The following is a 21,241-nucleotide window of genomic DNA, read 5'->3' as shown; positions in this document are numbered from 1 at the left end:
CTACAGAGGAAATCCTAAGGAGGAGATTTCCACCCCCTCCCCAGGCTCCATCCCGTCTTCTAATGACGTAATACGTGGGCTGAACTTGAGTCTAACGAGGAGGAGAGGGAATCACTCTTGGAGTACTGTGCTGTGCGGACAGTTTGTCAGCTGCGGCTGGTTACTGCCCTTCTCCATGCGGCAGACAGCACAGCCACAATGCATTCGCTGCTGGATTAGAGAAAGTCCACAGCCAGCCCCAAGGTCCATAGGCGGCCTGTCAGTCGACAGTGCTATAAAAACAAGTTCCTTATTGCTTGGATTCAACGGTCAGAAACAAAAATGCAGTTGCCCCTGAAGTCAGAGACGAACAGACTTCTACACTGATCTTTTAGAGAGCAGGGAAGGACGAAGTTTCCGGATTTACTTTTCAACAGACACAAAAGGTACTTTAATGTTTCTCTTATATTTACTCAAAATTCTATGTCAAATGCGTAATTTTTCTTTGTACTAGAAATTAAGAGACCTACCAAAGAGCTTTAGCAGATGCTACTGATTCGAATCTGAAGGTTTTGTTTTGTGTCTTTCTGTAAAAACTAGTCATGAAGTTCTTCAGGATGGTTAATGTATTACTTGAAGTTCAAGCTAGAGTGACTCGACCATCCATACATGCTGGGTTTCTGAAAACGAACGCTCTAGTGACACTGGAGAGGTGACAGTCACTCACTCGATGCCTAAGCTCCTATGGCACAGCAGCCAACAACAAAGGATGTAAACTGCAGAGAACCACTGTGCGCATGCTGAGTTTCTCCTCTGGACGATGGTGTGTGTGTGTGTGTGTGTGTGTGTGTGTGTGTGTGTGTGTGTGTGTAAAGATGTACATCAACTATTGGGACTTTCAAAGTGTGGCTACAAAACAAAGCTAAGAACTGGTTAGCTGAATGTTTCCAACAAAACTTAATTACAACAGAACAAAACTCTTAGGAGACTAAGTTAATCTATGGTAGTTCTTGTTAGAATTAATCATTTTAAAGAGTTTCCTAAATTTACCTACAACGGAAAATTTCATTTTGGATTAAAACTGCTTCTAACTGGAATTAGTTGCAAAAGTAATTATTGATACAAACAAATAATCAAACCTAAGGTCAGGACTGAGAAGTATTAGGGTCACAAGGATTAACAATTATGAATTCAGAAGATTTAACTACTGAAAAACAATGGAAAGGTCAAAAGTCGGTTTTAACTAGACCTAAGACGTAGGTGTCCTTCAATATTCTATCGGGAGCTCTGTTATTCCTGAGAATTACGAAATTACTGCTTACCAATAGTAAGCTTTAACACCAAAGACAGCCAAGTTTGTTATGATGGGAGATTCCCGGACCTTTAATCTTTAGTGGTCAGAATTTTCAACAAATAATGATAATGTTCAGCTCTATTTTTCCAACTTTATTTCAACATTAAAACTCTGAATTCTGAGAGTTCTGTTAAATACATATTTTATAGGAGAGTCTGATAAAATTTCCAAGTCATACACGATTTTGAAACACTATCATCTCTGTTACTGCTTGCCAAGATAAAAGCAGGACTTCATTCAACATCAGGTCTTCCAATGCCTCAGGTAGGCATTCAGGCAGGGTGTGCGTGTGTCTTCATTTCCCCGGTCGGTTCTTCTCACAGCTAACCTCAGATCTCAGGCACAGCCAAAGGAGCGATCCAGGCATTTACTTCTTATTACAGCTGGCAATACAGCCACCACGAAGAGAAGTACAACTAAGGAAATGAGTACAACTGCACAGCTTTTTCTTCTTTCTTTCTAAAAACCACTACAGGCAAAGGCACAGAGTTAAGCTTCAGTGTACTATAACTAATTTATAACATTCTTTTGGGACCTAGGAAAAACTTAACATAAATAGAAAGGGTTTACGAGGTAATGCAGATTTATGGATCTTTCACTTCTAAAACTGAACATATGGGGGAAACATTAAATAAGAGAATATTTTTAGAAAATGTAATAGTAAACAAGTTTTAAAAATCAGTTCTTTGCTCATGACGTATCTAGTCTACTCCTTAAGAATGTGCCTAACTCTGCTTTAAGGGACAATGAGATCATCACTGCTGTAATAAGGAAGCATAAAACAAACACCACAACCAACCACAATGAGCTTCTAATTGCCACTTTTTTTTTTATCATCTTAAGACTCATTTTCTGAATCATAGCGATGCAAGGCAGATAATTGACCAAAACACCAAAAATCCTCATGTTTTAAATTTAAAATTTCCTTGTCTCAGTAGCTTATTTCATTCTAGAAAGTATTTAAATATTTTTGAGTCAAGAGTTTCTGTTCTATTATTAAAATGATAAAAGGAGATTTAGGAAAAGGGATATATCTCGGCCGAGAGGCTAATGGCTTCTATTGATTTTATTTTTACTGTTCCCTGTTTGTTTTTTTTAAATAAAGTTACATTTCGATTCCAGGAATTTCCTGTAAATATAACTCTAAATCTGTCATCAGTTTTCGTACAGGTAACTCTTGGAGCGTAAAGGATGCTCTGTGAGAAAGCGATGACTTTGGTTTGTATTTCCCAGTGTCAGAAGGCACAGTACGAAGCAGGACACAGTTGTGTGCTGTGCTTCTGCACCAGTTCACACAACACCAGTCCGCACAGAGGACTTTGATGTAAATGTTAGGATTTCACCAAAGAACTTCTTCCCACATTCTTCTCATTCTTTGCTTATTTTCATTATCTATCCTCTTTGAACACAGCACTAAACCAAAAATGCCTGAACTGAGGAGACTTGCTTTCCCAGAGCAGGTGGCAGCAGTCTTCACAGCAGCTCCAAGTCCATGTTTCACTAAGAAACGTGTGTGTGTGTGTGTGTGTGTGTGTGTGTGTGTGTGTGTGTGTGTGCGCGCGCGCGCGCGTGCACGCGCATTTCTAGTTAATCACAAACACCAACGGGCAGAGTACACATGGGCAGAGAGGAATGTCAGTAACAAAGTGTGGGTGTAAAAACACACAATGACCTGCACGTGCTTTGCACAACAAAGGAACAGGCCAGGGAAAAGTCACAAGCCACACCCGCCAAGATGCCTTTTGTTATGACAGACAGGATAGTGCAGGTCTAGTATTTGAACCCCACCTGAGTGTTTTCTTCTCTGGGACTTCTCTTTGTAAGTGAGACACTGCTTTTAGTTTCCTGACAGAGAGTAGTTTGGAGAGCACTGCCATATGATGATGTGGTTAATTAAAAGCATCAACTCTAGTGTCTTCTGCCTGGGTTCGAATTCTGGCTCTACCTTGAGACAGGGTTTCTCTGTGTAGCCCTGGCTGTCTTGGAACTCGCTCTGTAGACCAGGCTGGCCTTGAACTCAGGGATCCGCCTGGCTCTGCCTCCTGAGTGCTGAGATTAAAGGTGTGGTCACCACCACCAGCTTGGCTCTACCTTTTAACAGCCGTGTGACCACTGATACGGGCACTCTGGGGTGCCAGTTCATGTGAAAGTGAGTATTAGAATCATCTGCCTCACCGGTTGTGACAACACTGGTCTGGTAAGGGGCTAAAGACAGTGGTCTCTCCCTAAGAGCACCCACCAGGTATCCAGGGTGTTACTGCTGTGCTGTCAGTCCTATGTATACCACGTGGGGGGTCTAACCTCTTCATCAAGAAGCAAGGGCTCAGGCAGAGAAGAGGTAAGAAAAGCTCCCAGAGTGCCCACGGCTAGCCTTACAAACAGCAGACAGACAGCATGAAGCTGCTCTGAGTCCGGCTTGCTCACGAACCTGATCACATGAATACACTTCCCCACTCCTTCCCCGCTCCACTGCACTGGGATGAACTAAGAGGAAGGGAGAGCTCTGGGCTCTGGAAAGAGTTACAGTGTTGGACTCTAAAGAACAGGTACTTCTCCTCGGCCACAGCCAACAGGATACAGTCCAAGCACACATTCTGACTTAAAGTCTTGCCGCCACAGATACTGACTGAGGGCCAGGGAACCCAAGATCTAGACCTGTTTCTAGTATTAGTGTCTCTGTCCTTCCACTCACCATGGTTACAAAAAGGTTCTTTTGTACAATAGCCAATTTGGTAATGCTGTTGAAAATTAGGAATTTTTTTTACCTAAATACAACCCACTAGACTTTTGTAACAGAAAACACATGGGCATCATCTACAAGCGTAGAGCACATGCATGACTGCAGTGCAGGAAACACAATTCCCCACGAGGACTGTGAGCATCCTGGCATTCTTAAACCTGACTCCAGTCTCAAAAGCAGATGCTACAGAAACATGTCATGGTAAAACTGTTTGACTTTGCAGGTTAAAAGAAAAGTCATGGTATTTAGTGAAGACCAACTTAACTGGCCTTATACGATATCATTCTACTCTGAAACACTGACTAGTAAGACCACCTAGACTGCAGTACTAACCAAGCAATGCCTTAACTACTATCTTATACACATTATGTACTATTTTCAGTCTTTGGACAGTGAGCTTTCTAAAGGAAGGTACTTTTTGGGTCTTAAAAGCTTTCATAGCACCCTGAAGTGTGCCTTTCACAGGATGGGCACTGATCAAAATCTCTTTAATGAGCTTGGGACAAAAAAATGCAATATAAGGTGGCAGCTGCAAGAGCTGCGGATCTAATCTTTAAACAAATATCAAAATTCGAACTTAATAATGAACTTAAGAATTCAAGTCAAGTCTAATTTACTAGTCCCGACCCTTCAGTGTTCCTGTAAACGCTGCGGTGGGTAGACTGAGAACTGTCCTCCACAGGCTCATGTACTTAGACACTTGGCCCAGTGGGTGGCGCTGTTGGGGGAGGTTTAGGAGGTGTCCTTGTTGGAGGAAGAACTCGGGCTTTGAGACTTCACTCCTCATCCCACTCAGGCCACCATGCCTCCCCACCATGACAGAGTCTTCTCTCTCTGGAAGGGTAAACCAGAATACTTTGGTTCTCCCATACGTAGATTTTGGTCATGGTGTAATATCATAGCAACAACAAAGTAACTAACACAGAAATTAAAAAAAAATATTACTGATCTAAGAATGACTAGCTTAATTCACTGTAGAAAGCAACAGGCTTCCCAGTATTTTTGTTCAAGTGTATCACGTATTTGACCATATTCATACACCAATATCTCTCCTGGTCCTTACCTCAAATAATTCCCTATTTTCCTAATTCCACATTTTCAAGTCAGGTGTGAGTATCATGTGTGTCTATATAGAATCTGGTTCCATATATTTGCTTTTTAGAGTCTGGCCTATTTTCCTTAGTAAGAAGACTCCAATTCCATCTATTTTTCTGCAAATGACTTGATTTTGTTCTTTATGGTTGAACCACTGTGCATATATACCACATTTTCTTCATTCATTCTTCTCATGATGGATACCTAAGCTGATTCCATCACTCAGCTCTAGTGAATAATGTTGCAATAAACAAGGGTGAGCAAACACCTCTGAAGTATGTTGACGTAAGTGTCCTTCAGAGAGATTTCCAGGAGTGAAACAACCCAACCGTATGGCTGTTCTATTTCTTGCTTTTCTTTCTGTTATTGTGTTTTTGAGACAGGGTCTCTCTGTGTAGCCTTAGTTGTCCTGGAACTCGCTCTCTAGACCAGGCTGGCTTCGAACTCACAGAGACCAGCCTGCCTCTACCTCCAGAGTGCTGGGATTAAAGGCGTGTGCCACCAGTGCCTGGCTTGGCAGTTCTATTTCCTGTTTGAGGACCCTCTACATTGATTCCCACAGTGGCTTTACTAGTTTATATTCCCACTACTTGTGGATAAAGTGCCTCCACCCTCACCCTTGCCAGCATTTGTTAGGTTTTTAATAACAGCCATGTTAGCAGGGATTAGATGGAATCTCAATGTGATTTTGATCTGCATGTAAATTGACATTAATTCTTTTTACATTTTCTCTTCACCCAACTGCTTTCCAAAAGACGCTGTGGTACAACTTCATTTCAAAATGAAGGCTTTTGTTCGGACCCTAGGTGTGCTGCTCTTTCTACTGGGCATTGGTCATTGCAAAGGAGGACAGTTCAAAATAAAAAAAATAACCCAAAGGAGATATCCCCGTGCCACAGATGGTAGGGAGGAAGCAAAGAAATGTTCCTATACATTCTTGGTACCTGAACAAAAAATAACAGGGCCCATCTGTGTCAACACCAAAGGTCAAGATACAGGCACTATTAAAGACATGGTCACGAGGATGGACCTTGAGAACCTCAAGGATGTGCTCTCCAGGCAGAAACGCGAGATCGACGTCCTGCAGTTGGTGGTGGATGTAGACGGGAACATTGTGAATGAGGTGAAGCTGCTGAGAAAGGAAAGCCGCAACATGAACTCTCGAGTCACTCAACTCTATATGCAACTACTGCACGAGATTATCCGTAAAAGAGACAACTCACTCGAGCTTTCTCAGCTGGAAAACAAAATCCTCAACGTCACCACAGAAATGCTGAAGATGGCGACAAGGTACAGGGAACTAGAGGTGAAGTATGCTTCCCTGACTGACCTTGTCAATAACCAGTCTGTGACGATCACGGTGTTGGAAGAACAGTGCTTGAGGATATTCTCCCGACAAGACACCCACGTGTCTCCCCCTCTTGTCCAGGTTGTGCCCCGACACATTCCTAACAGCCCCCAGGACACGCCTGGTCTGCTGGGAGGCAATGAGATACAGAGGGATCCAGGCTATCCCAGAGACTTAATGCCGCCACCGGACCTGGCAACAGCTCCCACCAAAAGCCCTTTCAAGATTCCAGCAGTAACTTTCATCAATGAAGGTGAGTTAGCTCTTACTGGTCAACGGAAAAAAAGAAGTTAGCATGCTATACAATTCAGGCAACAATACTCTTAATAAGCCCTTGTTCTTGTGTGGGGATGTCATTACACACATCCAATTAAAATTTCAATTTTAAAAAGTAGTAGTAGGGTTTGATATAAAATCTGTCTTCTCCCTGCTCTAAGTTTCTAGGTGCTTATATAAAGTTGTTTTCCCCCTGTGAAACAGTACTCTTCCATCCACACTCTCACAGTGGAGGCTGCTGTCAGTGAGAGGACTGACCACTGACACACTGGGAAGACGCGCTCTGCACCCTGAGCGTGCTGCCACAGCTCCACCTCCTCCCCACCCTTCAGAATCCTTTCTGCTTCCTCTTGCCCACATCCTTTTCGAAAAGAACATTTACAATTTTGCTCTCCTTCTCCAGCCTGCGCAGACTCAGAGTCTGATCCCTAACACTGCTCTGTGACTAATCGGATCCTGGGTTCCTGTTCTTTCCAACTTCAAAACATCTATACATAACCTAGCTCTGTTACCTCAAGAGAAAGAGGGGTTCTATTTTCCAAGGCTAATGTTTTGTCAACATTAAAAATCCCTACACTGATACCGAGAGCTTGGCCTCAATTTTGAATTCCTCTTCTCACTTTCTGTGAGTCTGGACTCTGGGGGGACCAGTAAACAAGCAGATTCCTCTGTCTCACTTAGTAACATTCACACGTGCATCCATTTTCTCATGAGCCGTCTCCTGAACCTTTTATAAGATGACTTCTTCCTTCCGGTGGCGGGAAAACTCAGGTGCCCGGAAGGAAAACAGTAGCCATTTACTGATTAAAAAGGCAAGAGATAAGAAACAGCACCAGGGGGCTGTCTGCAGCAGTGGGGACCTCTGCTTCAGCCTCCCACACTGTCACATTAGAGTCTTCTAACTTCCCTGGTCTTCCACTGACATCATCTTTGTTCACAATGTGAATGAGCTGTCTTCAAGACACTGTATTTTAGAGGTTCCCCACATCTCAAGATGTAAAAGGTCACCTGGGCTTTTGGTTTAAGAGACACTGGCTGTCTGCATTAGGACAGTCAATATTACTTCCTGTGCCAAGGCTTCCTCTACTGAAATACGGGTGATCAAGGCTTTAAAGACTAATGTTATGCCTTCCAAGACTCAAACAGACATTACTAAATGGCTCTTTCTCCAAGTCATGGGCTATTTCTTGAATCTGTTTTCTACTCCACACTACACTGTAATTACTAAGATTTGTTTGTCTCCCTGCTGGACCAAGTTTGGCATGCCATCTTGTAGAACTGTATTTGAAGAATGAATAAGTAAGCCCCCAAATAATTATTTTGTCAAACCTCCACAGGCCTCAAGTTATTGTTTATTTCCACAAATACCTCTACTGTCTATGTTGCATACATTTCTTGAATTATATTACCTTTACAAGAACCCACAGCACATCTAAGAGAAATGCATTTGTTGTTCAAATTGCTAAATAGTCTTTTAATAAAAACCCCGGAGCCAGATATTGGGGTAAATGCTGAAAGATCAGAGAGACAAAGGAACAAGCCACTGCCACAGCTTACCTCTAGGACGCCTCAGCCTGAAAAGGCTTTCAGTTCCCATCTATTCACGCCTTATATACCTTTCTCCACCCAGCCATATTACTTCCTTTTTAGTGCTGGGATTAAAGGAATGTGACTTCCCAAATACTGGGATTAAAGGTGTGTGCCACCACTGCCTGGCTCTGTTTCTCTCCTAGACTGAGTCAATCTCATGTAGTCCAGGGTGGCTTTGAACTCACAGAGATCCAAATGGATCTTTGCCTCCTGACTGCTCGGATTAAAGGTGTACACCACCACTGCCTGGTCTTATGTTTAATCTAGTGGCTTGTTCTGTTTTCTGATCTTCAGATAAATTTTATTAGGGTACACAATATATCACCACATGCATTCTAAAATATAAGCTCCTTTCTGGCAGATGGATACTATGTCTCAACTGTTGGTGCTAAAACACTGGATGATTTGATAACACAGAGCCTCCTAAAGTGGTTAATCTAAGGGTCTTCATGAAAACAAGTGTTAAAAGCAGCAACCATCAGGGTATCATTAAATTAGGTAAATGTTGATCATTAATTAGTAACCCACGCCCCTTAATTTTCAAAAACATGTACAAAATTATCCACTGGACTTAGAAAAGAAAAAACATTTATCTTTTCTATCCTTTTCAAAACTTAAGTTTTATTAAGCTTTTAAAGTATATGATTTATCAGTACAGTAGTTCCTATGTTATTTGTTGAAAGATAACGGAGGTGTATTTTATCAAGCTATGGGAGGTACAATTATAGAAGTTTGGAAACAACTGCTGTCGAGTTTTCTAAGTAGATCTTGAAATTTAAGTCAATGGCATCATCAATTTTAGAAGAAATGAAGATGTGTATATTTATGTATATAACAAACCAAGAAAATGCTTTACAAAATGAAAGCATCATTTTGTAGGCTTTTCATACACAGAACTTCAGTACAAGAAAACTCATGGAATTAAATCCATGCCAGGAATTTGACACGCCCAATCCCTAATGTGTTTCACGTTCACAAAAACAATGGTGTACACAGCAGTCCCAAGAAATCAATCTTTAATGTAAAAATTAAAGCACAGAGATAACCTTTTCATTATTTTCAGTAAACATTACTTCTGTTTTACTATATAACAAAGTTATGGATATAATCAGCTATATTATAACAAGTGCCACTTCCCTCATTACCAATCTTGGGTAAGTGACTTGGCCTGTTTTATATGCCTTGGTAAGACTAGTGCTGAATGAACTAGATGCCTGTCATGTGCCTTACAGTTCTAATACCCTCAATCCTAACAAATATACATTATTACAAGCAACAGTTAATAAGGCTTCTATTTTATCTCTTTTATAATATGATAAAATTATTTTTACAACTCTAGAGAAAAGTGTCTAATACTGTTTGGACAGTTATACAAAACGATTAAAAACAGATGGCTATTATGCTCACATATGTTCTGGCTCCAAGTGAATCATTACTGTACTCTACATGTAGGGAGTTATGCTACAGTCTCTATATGCATAGTGCAAGAGACACAATAACCTGTACTACCTAAAGGGCATGCAGCCAGCTACAAAATGCAAAGACTGTGACTCCACTTACATGAGGTTCTCAGAGTCACACTCACCACACAGAATCTAGTTTTCTGCTTTGAGAAGAATTAAAATGTGTATCATAGGAGATGAATGAAGCCTATTTCAAGATTACTGCATGCAAGAAAAGGGTAATAAAAGTTTGATTTTAGAGGAATGGCTATACTCTGAAGGTATACAGTTTTCCTGTCTATACCCTTTGAAGGTATACAGTCTTCCTGTCTATACCCTTTGAAGGTATACAGTCTTCCTGTCTATACCCTTTGAAGGTATACAGTCTTCCTGTCTATACCCTTTGAAGGTATACAGTCTTCCTGTCTATACCCTTTGAAGGTATACAGTCTTCCTGTCTATACCCTTTGAAGTCCCAAATTTCTGAATCAGGGTAAATTTGTTTGATAATATGCAAAGCATTAAGTTGATTTGGATTTTCAAAAATAAAGCTGATAATTTTCTACTAGTAGTTTTAAGAATTTTTATTAGTGTTAAATATGATCCAGAGAAAGAAGTTAATTTCTTTAAAAATTATCATCTAATTCTAGAACAACAATTTTAAAAGGCACGCAAAGCAACAAGGAGAAAATGTTTCTATCAAGATCAACAGTACACAATGGGCTAAGAGTGTATTTATAAAAAGCAAGCACTGAATTCTGACATTCACTGTCTTTACTAAAGAGGAGCAAAAGCACTGCTTATTTTATCCCTGTCTTCAACAAAGTAATTCTGCTTCCATTTCCTGAGGTTTTCTATCAACTAAGCCGAACAGATACTCAAACTGTAAACACAAGGTTCACTGTCAAAAACAGGATGGGTTAGTAAAGTTAAAGAGAAATTTAAATTTGCATGTATTGCAAGTTTTAGCAAATGGAAACTGGATTCAGACAACCTAGAATTGTTCAATTTGTTTAAACATTTAAGCACCTTTTAAGTAGCAGAAAGAAAAAATCTATCTATTAAACAAAACAAGCTGATACATCTTTAAGTTGCCTAGAAATCTGGAATGTATGAGTGCTGGCAGTAAGGTTTCCACGGCAAAGTTGAGTCCCAAGTCTGACACAGTGCAGAACCCACCTGTCCCGGCAGAAGTCAGGGGCTACTCAGCCTGGCCTTTGTCACCACCCCAAACTGTGACACTTCTAAATATTTTACAACAGCTTACATTAATCAAAAGGGACACTTTTAAGTATATATTTGTACAGAATGTGAACTGTCACACTGCACTCAAGCGAGCACGCTGCAAACACTGTGAGGCGAAGTTAGAGAAGCAGCAGGAACAGAAAGGGAACCTGGAACCTGCTTAGACAGGAACAGTATTTAAGTGCACTGCCCACAAAGCACCCCTGTGTCATTAAGAGAAATATTACGAGACTTAAATAATTCAAAATAAAATAAAATACACTGCTATACACCCTAACTTCCCTAAAAGGCACAATTCAGGAACAATATGTGACTAACTTTAGAAGTTCCACCATGACTGGACTTTTCAGGTAAAACGATCAAGCACATGACTGAACCAAGTCTCTGGCCCACTTGACAGGCTGTAAACATCATCCTGTCATTTGTATTTCAGACACACAAACCACTAAGAGCTGTGTAAGAGTAAACACACCGTTCTGCATGCGGCTTAGTGAGGCCGCCAAAGTCCCAATGAGCCCAACTTTCGTTTCTTCCACTTGATGGAGACACAGGAAGACAACACACTCCTGCTCAACGTCAGCCGTCAGTTCACATCCTCACCACACGTTCTGCCTGAAACGTCATCCCACGCTGACCACACTGCGGGAACTAACCTTTCCTTACTGCTTCATCCCAAGATCACCACACTGCGGGAACTAACCTTTCCTTACTGCTTCATCCCAAGATCACCACACTGTGGGAACTAACCTTTCCTTACCGCTTCATCCCAAGATCACCACACTGTGGGAACTAACCTTTCCTTACCGCTTCATCCCAAGATCACCACACTGTGGGAACTAACCTTTTCTTACCATGTCTCTCACCTCCCACTTAACCACAAGATTGTTTAGCTATCTCTGGAGCTGGAAATAGTCTAGCCTGTACTAGATTCAGAAAAGACCATTCTTTTAAATTAAAAACTTTTTTTCATTTGTGTGCATGTGGCCGAAGGTTGACACTGGGCATCCTCCTTGACTGATGTACACCTTTCTGAGATAAGGCCTTCCATTACATTTGAAGTTCACTGATTTGGTTAGACTGGCTGGCCAATGAGCTAAAGGGATCTTCCTGTCTCTGACCTCCAAGCCAGCGCTGGGATTACAGACATGCCCAGCTTTTATGGGAACACTGGGATCCAAACTCAGGCTCTCGGACAGGAAGAAGTTACAGACTAAAGCTTCTCTCCATCCTCCAGAAAAGACACGTCTTAAAACACATACAAAACCGAGGAATTCTGAAGATGACTACCATCAGAAATGATGTGGTACAAGTATAGGAGAGTCCCCAAATGGGCCCAAACCATGGATACCCAGCCAAAGATAAAGCCCCTGTCTATGAATAAACAAATACATTACCATGTGTCATGCAGACTAATCCAAGTATGGGGTTGGGAGTCCTCACTTTTCCTTACACTTCTCTCCCTGGTTGGAAATTAAAGTGTTCATTCTATCTGAAATGTAATTCTTCTCTGGCCTGACTACAACATATGCTCCTAGAGCATGAAATTGTTCCTCTTTTAAACTTTTGTTTTTATCTTAGTGCACTGGTGTTTTGCCTGTATGTATGTGTGAGGCTGCCAGATCCCCTGGAACTGGAGTTACAGACAGTTTTGAGCTGCCATGTGGGTGCTAGGAATTGAACCCGGGTCCTATGGAAGAGCAGTCAGTGCTCTTAACCACTAAGCAATCTCACTAGCCCGAGAAATTGTTCTTATGTGATTCAGGAAAAGAAAAAGAAGTAACATCAGTATTCGTGGGATTTTCCACAAGTGTAGCAGTGTTTTGTGCCACATGTAATTCAGTAGAATGCACAGTATGTGTATGGCTAAAATCAGGTGTTATTTTTAGTTTATGAATTTTTATAACTTGAGGGTTTTCAGTAATGTCTTATCTCTCTGTGGTAGAAATGACGATATCCTAACCTTTGGTGAGCCATACTGAATGTCTTCATGAACATGTATGAATTAATAAATAAAGTACTGAAGTCATTTAGGACGTTATTTCTGCATGTGACGATCAGAACAAAGAGAAAAAGGGGACTACTGACAGTTACTGTAACGACAGTTCAGCTGAGCACTGTGCTACCAACGGCTCTAAGGAGAGAGCAGCACAGTGCGCACACTCCAACTCCAGCCCTGGAGGCTGAGGCAGGAGGATCTGGAAATCAAGGCCTGTCTCAAAAAAGGGAAAAGGGAGGGAAACCTCTGGATACTTTGACTGAGAGCCCCAAATCCACTCATGACTTGAAAAGAGAGGACTGAGCCAGTTATGACGGCAAGGGCTGGACCTCCAGCCCCTGGGAGATTGAGACAGAATGACTGTGGGTTTAAGAGAAGCTTGTACCACACCACCACTCCCAGCCCCACCTGGGTTACATGGTAAAACCCACGTCAAGATAAAAAACAAACGACTTCAGCAAACTAGGGAAGCAAAGAACAAGATTTAAAAAAAAAAATTTTTTTAAAGCAATTGTCTCTGAGGCCTTTATTAACAGATGCAAAAATAAGAAAATTCTAGAAGATAAAAAAGCCAATGAAACTTTGAGAGAAAAAAAAAAAGAAGAAAAGCAATACCTAATGTTACTTTAAAACATATTTACTTTTACGTTTAAACATTGTGAACGTTTTTCCAGGTTATCTTATTTTTTACTAGTAATCTGTAGTATAGATACTGACAATTAAAAAAATTTTTAAGTTATATATGAAACACAAAAATATGGAGTAGAGAATTTGGCGGTCTCAATTTTTGCATATAGTTTTCCACTTCCTTTTATTTAAAGTGAAAAGACTGATTCATTTACTAACAAACTTGACTGATACCAGTTATAACAGCAGATACGACATTCCTACAACACATGCATCTCCACCCTCAAGGGCAATCCAGAAGGAAGAGCTCACACTCCCCAGGAGCCCCTCCAATGACAGAAAAGCTGCAGTATTTACGTAATGAAATGAACTTATCTTAGTAAGATCCAATGGGGCAACACTATGTTCTTAGCACAATGTACGTAACACATTTCTCAAAATTCCACTAATCCTATTATAATTATAGAACATGAATTCTTTTAAGAACTTTGACTATTTTCAGATACTTAAAAATTATGCCAGAATTTAAAAGTATTTAGTAAAAAAAAATTGACAAATGGATTTAAAAACTTTCTCTTATTCAAATGTATCTTCATTTTAGCATAATTGTTTTTTTCTGAGTCATAATCTGTGCATGCTCTTAAAGGAAAGGCCTGAAACACTGGTGTAGGATGGAACTCAAGGATGTTCAGTAGAACTAGAGGGTATTTTCTCTAGATCCCACAATGTACAAATCAGACTCCAAATGACTTACCATCATGTTTTTGTCATTTTTAAAAGTTGAAATCTTACTGGCTAAAGATACAATGTCTAGGAGGTAAGAGCCCAAGTGAGCAACCTTGACAACCTGAGATCTTAGAACCCAGGACCTACATGATGGAAGGAGAGACCTTGCTCCTGCAGGCTGTCCTCTGACATGTGTGCACAGAATAAATTTAAAAATACAGAACGGCTGGTGCTATGAAATAAAGACAAACATTTCGCAGCAACTCAAACATTTACCAGGGAGGACATGAGCAAGGGCTTACCACCACCTCACATGACCTTAACTAACCACTATCTGCGCAGCATCGAAAGCCATCATAGGGTCCTTTGGTAAGAAAATCATTTTTAGCCATAACTCAGACAGGGTCTCCACTGAAGCCAGGCTGGTCCAGAACTCAGTGTGTTCACCTTACACTTGTGGCCAACATCTGGCCTTAGCCTCCTGAGTACTGGGATTAAAGGTACTGGACTTAACACCTGGCCTGACGGGTATTTTTTTATGTGAAGGAAAGTCAAGATTACATATTTTGGGGAGATTCCGTTTTCTTTATTTTAGGGCTTTTTAGCATTTAATGAATGAGTGAATGAACATGACTAAGTTTCCAAAAGGGAAACACAATACTTAATCCTGACAAAGTTTACTAGACTGTAGTGCTCCAATTCCACTGAACACACAAACTCTGTGTGTTCCACTGAAATAAAAGGTCAGACACTGTAAGTCTGGCACCAGGAAAATACGTTTAGTAATACCAGTAGATCAATCCTGCAGCATTTTTTAAGTATGAAAAAAAAAAAAAGGTAAGGTTAGTAAGGATGATGTCATTTAGCACAGTATTAACTATAGCAAAATCAGAAAAAACTTCAATGTCCATATGAGAGAATAAGAAAACCCAAGTAGCAGTGGCTACTCTAGTGTCTGAATGAAGATCACAGCTTCAAGGAAACATCTGTCAAATGTAAAAGACAATATGATGCTCTGTGTGTTTTACGAGTGCAAATTTATAAAGTACAAAGCAGAGAAGAATGGGAGATGAAACAAGTGAATGCTTTGACTAGTGGGACTGATTTCACCCTTTTAGTTTTAATACATATTTTACATTTAGTTTCTTTAACTTTTATAGAACATTATGCACACAGCAGATAAAGTGTGGTCATTTGTAAAGATAGAAATGAAGATAAAAATCTTGATTTAAGAACTATTTTAATACTTACCTTTTACATTTCTCAAACATCACTATTTAAATTACAGGGCCATTCAAAGACTGTCAGCAAGCAAAGGAAGCTGGGCACTCAGCCAGTGGGATTTACATGATCAGACCAGAGAACAGCAACGGACCGATACAGTTATGGTGTGAGAACAGTGTGGATCCTGGGGGCTGGACTGTCATTCAGAAAAGGACAGATGGCTCCGTCAACTTCTTCAGAAACTGGGAAAACTATAAGGTAAATGAGCGAGTTCACACCTACGGAAGGTGGACCCAACCAGGTCTTGCAATAGTGACCATGCTAGGCAATAAACGAGGCATGCAGTTGAAAACATAACTATCCATGTGATTTTCTTTCTCTAGCAAAAGGTTTATACTCACCTCTAGTTGTACAGCTAAAATTACAATGTGAAAATAAAACGTAAGATATCCTTTTAAATGCTCCTTTGAGTACGGATAACTTATACACACATGCACATTTTACAAAGGTAACTTAATTCTACTTTAATAATTTTAAATCTATTTATTTATTTGTATAAGTGTGTTTTGCTTGCATTTATTATGTACACAATGTACAGACAGTGCCCATGGAGGTCAGAAGAGGAATTGGATCCCTTAAAACTGGAGTTCCAGGTGGCTGTGAGCTGCCGTGTGAGTACTGGGAATCCAAACCACTAAGCATCTCTCCAGCATTTCAATTCCACGTCTTAATGCAACTACTTGTTTGTTTATAATATTGTAGTATTTAAGCAATAACAAAGTATTCAACTTTTAAAAAATGACCCCCTTCTTGGACTATTTTTAATAACCATGCTTTAAGTTTGTATCATGACATGGGTTGTAGGGTTATGAACACAATAAGATTCCTAGATAGAACCAAATCATGTGATATCAATTTGAGGAAGTAACAACTGGTGTGCTGATAATTCTGATGTTCATAATGGTAATTTGTGAGTGAGACATATACATGTCCACCATCAGTTAAGGACACTAGACAGGGAAGAAAAGGTTTTCTAGAGCGCTAACTCCTTGTTTAAAACTGTGAAGTGACCACATGCTTGCTTGTTACTAGGTAAAATTTGACTGCCAGTTAAGGATGAAACATTAATATATCCGGTCAGAAATGATGGAAATTTCTAAACAAGTAACTGCTTCAAATAAACACATGCACATACACACGCACAACACCTTCCTTGCAGGTTTTTTTTTTTTTTTGAAGACAAACTTTCAGTGTTAAGATGAAGTTTACTAAATCTATTCTGCTGCAAGCCTCCAATGTCATGTCAAATGCTTATTAAAATAAAGTAGTCCATTTCTTTCAGATAGTAATTTATAATTTTCAAAGGGTGAACTTTAAAGATTACTACAATACTTAATTTTTTTTACTTATAATAAAATACACGATTATTTGTTTTAACACACTATCATTTTGATTGAACAATGGTCGTGATTTTATGTACTCTCTATATACACATACTTTGAAGACACACAGCTTTGGATGAGGGTGTGATCAGGACTGAGGGAATTCAGTCAATGTTTTTAGTAGCTATCAATACATTCTGTGGTTTTCTGCTTTTACTCTTTGTAGCATTTGAAGCTACGTAAATTATTATTGACATTAAGATAAAGCAAAGCCAAAACAAAAAGACTTCCCTAATACCACAGAAGTCAAATTACCCTGAATGAACAATAGCCTCACTCTACTTAGGGTCTAAACTTAACTTGTAGCCGTAGCAACATTTACTATCTCTACACTTATCTATATGTTTCTGTTTCTGTGTTTATTAACAGAAAGGGTTTGGAAACATTGATGGAGAGTATTGGCTTGGACTGGACAATATCTATAAGCTCAGTAATCAAGACAATTATAAGCTGCTGATTGAATTAGAAGACTGGAGTGATAAGAAGGTCTACGCAGAGTATAGTAGTTTTCGTCTGGAACCCGAACGTGAATCTTACAGACTGCGCTTGGGAACTTACCAGGGGAATGCAGGGGATTCTATGATGTGGCATAATGGTAAACAATTCACCACACTGGACAGAGATAAAGATATGTATACAGGTAAAACAAACAAACAAACAAGCATGGCTGTACAATTACCACCTTCTATGCATTAAGAGTCAAGTTACTAAAGTGCATTATATGCTTCCAAATCTCAGAAAGGTTATTCTGGACACAGTCAAAGGGAATATAATAGAACTTCATTTTTAGGATTTCTAAGGCAACTTCAATGTTCTTTGGGAAGAACAAGGTCTGAGAGAACCAAGACAAAACCAAGCTGCATCTGCTTGGAAACGAAACTCTGCCTAACATTCATATACTAGCTGAACCCTTATCATATATCAGAAAATGTAGATCTGGAGATTTAGCAAGGAACTAAATTTCTGCCCTTTGGAGATTGCCTCCAAGAGGAGCCAAAATAATTTACTAGGTGCTGCTAAATATTCTTAGGAAACTGAAACCAAGTAATGCTTCTTGGTTTCGTGTTCTGTTGCTGTGATAAAACACTGTGACCAGCCAAGGCATAGGGAGAGGCTGAAGGAGTTCATTTCAGCTCACAGCTCCAAGGCATAGCTCATCATAACAAGGAAGTCAAGAGCGTGAGGGAGTCAGTGACATCACACCCATAATCAGGAAACTGAGCAATCAAAGTATGCACACTAATGCTCAGCCTGCTTTCTTCACTCTTAAGACAGTTCAGACCTCTGCCTAGGGAATGATAACCACCCATAGCAGGCAGATCTTCCTACCCCAATTACCTTAATTAAGACAATCCCCCCAAGAGCATGCCCACAGGCCAAACTAACCTACACAATCCCCAATGAGACTCCCTTCCCAGGTGATTTAGATTATGTCAAGTTGGCAGTAGGGAACAGAGTATGGCGGTAATCAAACCCTTGGATGAGTGTTGTTTAATAATGAGATTCAGATGATGACATCTCATAAGAACCTTTCCTGAACAGCTTATTAAACAGTTATTACCTTATCCAGTAGCACACTGGGCACTATTTCAACTTATTTCCCACTAGCAGAAGAAGAGAGACAGGATGGAAAATCCACCTTTCTGCTCACAACTCAATTAATTACGAGTTAGGTTATTTTTAGATTTCAAATTTCTCTCAAGCTCTACCATCTTCCTTAGTCAATCTGTTTCTCCCTCCTTTCTCTTCGTATACTTCTTACACACAAACACTGCATTTTATTTACTCTACTGGGCAGAAAATGGAATGTATATAAATGTAAAGTAGGCAAAAACTGAAATGAATAAGGTAGTTCCAGTGATGTGAGTGACCAAGATGAACATGACTGGAGTCAGTCAGGGGCCCATCACTCAAATCGCTCCAAAGGAAGCACACATTCTCGACAGCTTGCAAACTGTCATATGCAGAACTTTTACTTCAGTGTCTGTATTTCTCCTGCAGGAAACTGTGCCCACTTTCATAAAGGAGGCTGGTGGTACAATGCCTGTGCACACTCAAACCTCAATGGAGTATGGTACAGAGGAGGCCATTACAGAAGCAAGCATCAAGATGGAATTTTCTGGGCTGAGTACAGAGGCGGGTCATACTCCTTGAGGGCCGTTCAGATGATGATCAAGCCTATTGACTGAAGACAGATAGTCTCCAAATAAATTACACAGAACTTCACTTTTCAGTTCCCCAAATATAAACATTACATGCTACTTGGCACAATTTGTTTTTACAGGTACAGTTTGTAAAATAAATTGTACTGTGACTGTAAGAATGTATCTGTGAATATAGCTCCATTTCCCTTTAATATGCTACAGAAGATTATTTGTATGCAAATCTGTTATTTTAAAAATTATATTGACCGAATACAGGTAAATGTAAATATCTGCCATGATGTAAAACAAAGCTTTATTTTGAATCAAATCCAAATACATGATCAAGATACTTAATGATTTATTTAAAAAAATGTAACACTGCTCTAATGTTCAATGAAAAAATAATTTTAAGACTTCAGCCATGCAGTTCATTTTATTTATGAAAATATAGACAGGAAATTAGAGAAAGATCTCTAGTTTTGCCACTGAAAATGTTTTTCCATTGAATAAAAATTTAAAATAAAATTTTAAATTGAATTATGTTTTTCACTTGTAATTATTTTCTTCCAATAATTTAGGACACAAAATACAATATGAATCACTTTTAAATGCATAACTAACACCCTCATTACTTAAATGGGAAATGCATAAAAACAGATTAATTTCTTGACATTCATGATATGCTACTACCAAAATCACCTGATACACACGTTATAATGACAAAAGCTGTGGGATACTGATACCACCAGACAGACAGTATACCACTTTTAATATATCTCTGAATTATGATTCTAAATGTATTAATTACCACCCTATCCCATTTATTAAACTTTACCTTAAAACACCTAACTACAGGCTAGGGGTGTAGCTCAGTGGTACAGTGTGTGCCTCGTATTTATGAAGGCCTGAGCTTGATGCATGACAGCGGCAATGAATGAATGAATGAATGAATAAATAAATAAATAGATAGATAAATAAATAAGGTGTGCCTTTTACTTGTGAAAGAGATTGGATAGCTTTCTAAGTACCATTGTATACTTTGGTTAAAGACGTTTTACTAACAGTGAGGCTATAACACAGCCTTAGAGGAAAATCCATTGGGTCTTGGCAGGTCTGCACTGCAAATTCCACTTTGCAGCACCTGCCACTATACCATAGTCCTCCTTCATCCAATTCATCCTTCTCAATCAACACCTTCATTCCTGGCCTTCTAACAACTTCCTCCAATAATACAGTCACTTCTTACAGCTGATTAGCCCTTGACTCACTTGTGAAGCTAATATTTTAAAGATGTGAGATTTATGCTTAATTAAAAAGAAAAATGCGACAAGAACTAAAACTGAGCAAGGCAAACTGTCCACAGACAGAGGCGGTTTAACATGGACGGCCATTCAGACAACGCAAGCCAAGCGCACAGATCAACGCTTCTCCTGTATCACAGAGCAGTTTAAAACTTCCGGTCAAAGTTACAGCTCAATGCCGGTGGTGTTCGTCTTTGCCATCAACCAGCACTTCACTTTACCCAAACCTGACACCAAAGACAAATCCTACAGAATCTTCACAGAATTAGAAGTGACTAGGGAGAAAGTAACATACAAACTAGCAAATGGAATGAATTTCCAAACCGCCTTAATGAGTGAATGCATTCTATCACACAGCTGATGCAGATCTGCTCCCAGAAAGGTGACCGGAATACTGTCTATCCTGTCAGCAACACCCACCGTGCAGACTGTGTGTGTGTGTGTGTGTGTGTGTGTGTGTGTGTGTGTGTGTGTGCGCGCGTGTGCGTGTGCGTGTGCATGTGCATGTGCGTATGATGTCTTCAACTGAAAAATATCCGTATTTTCAAGCATGAATTTACAGTGAGCCAGGCAGTAATTTTAAAAGTAATAAAGAGGTTAGGCATAAACAGCTATAGTATCAAGAGAATCTTGAGGAAGAATAGGTTAGGTTACTGGTGGTGAGGTCTAGGAATCATCAACGTAGGCATGGTGGCACACACCTGTAACCTTA

At 39.8% G+C, this 21,241-nt stretch overlaps 2 protein-coding genes across 8 annotated transcripts in view; one reads left to right on the top strand and one right to left on the bottom strand.

The window, feature by feature from the left end:
- Ralgps2 (Ral GEF with PH domain and SH3 binding motif 2) overlaps positions 1 to 21,241 on the bottom strand; it is a 146,123-nt gene that overhangs the window by 40,040 nt on the left and 84,842 nt on the right. The window lies entirely within an intron of this gene.
- On the top strand, positions 98 to 19,765 carry Angptl1 (angiopoietin like 1). The gene is made up of 5 exons (XM_059280367.1): positions 98 to 425; positions 5,924 to 6,769; positions 15,707 to 15,900; positions 17,454 to 17,724; positions 19,086 to 19,765. Exons 2-5 carry the CDS (start codon positions 5,950 to 5,952, stop codon positions 19,271 to 19,273), a joined length of 1,473 nt encoding a protein of 490 aa, XP_059136350.1. The 5' UTR covers positions 98 to 425; positions 5,924 to 5,949; the 3' UTR covers positions 19,274 to 19,765.

This window comes from Peromyscus eremicus, chromosome 15 (genome assembly GCF_949786415.1).
Source record: "Peromyscus eremicus chromosome 15, PerEre_H2_v1, whole genome shotgun sequence".
In the NCBI taxonomy this organism is placed as follows: Eukaryota; Metazoa; Chordata; class Mammalia; order Rodentia; family Cricetidae; genus Peromyscus; species Peromyscus eremicus.
This window is presented reverse-complemented; position numbering and strand designations above follow the sequence as displayed.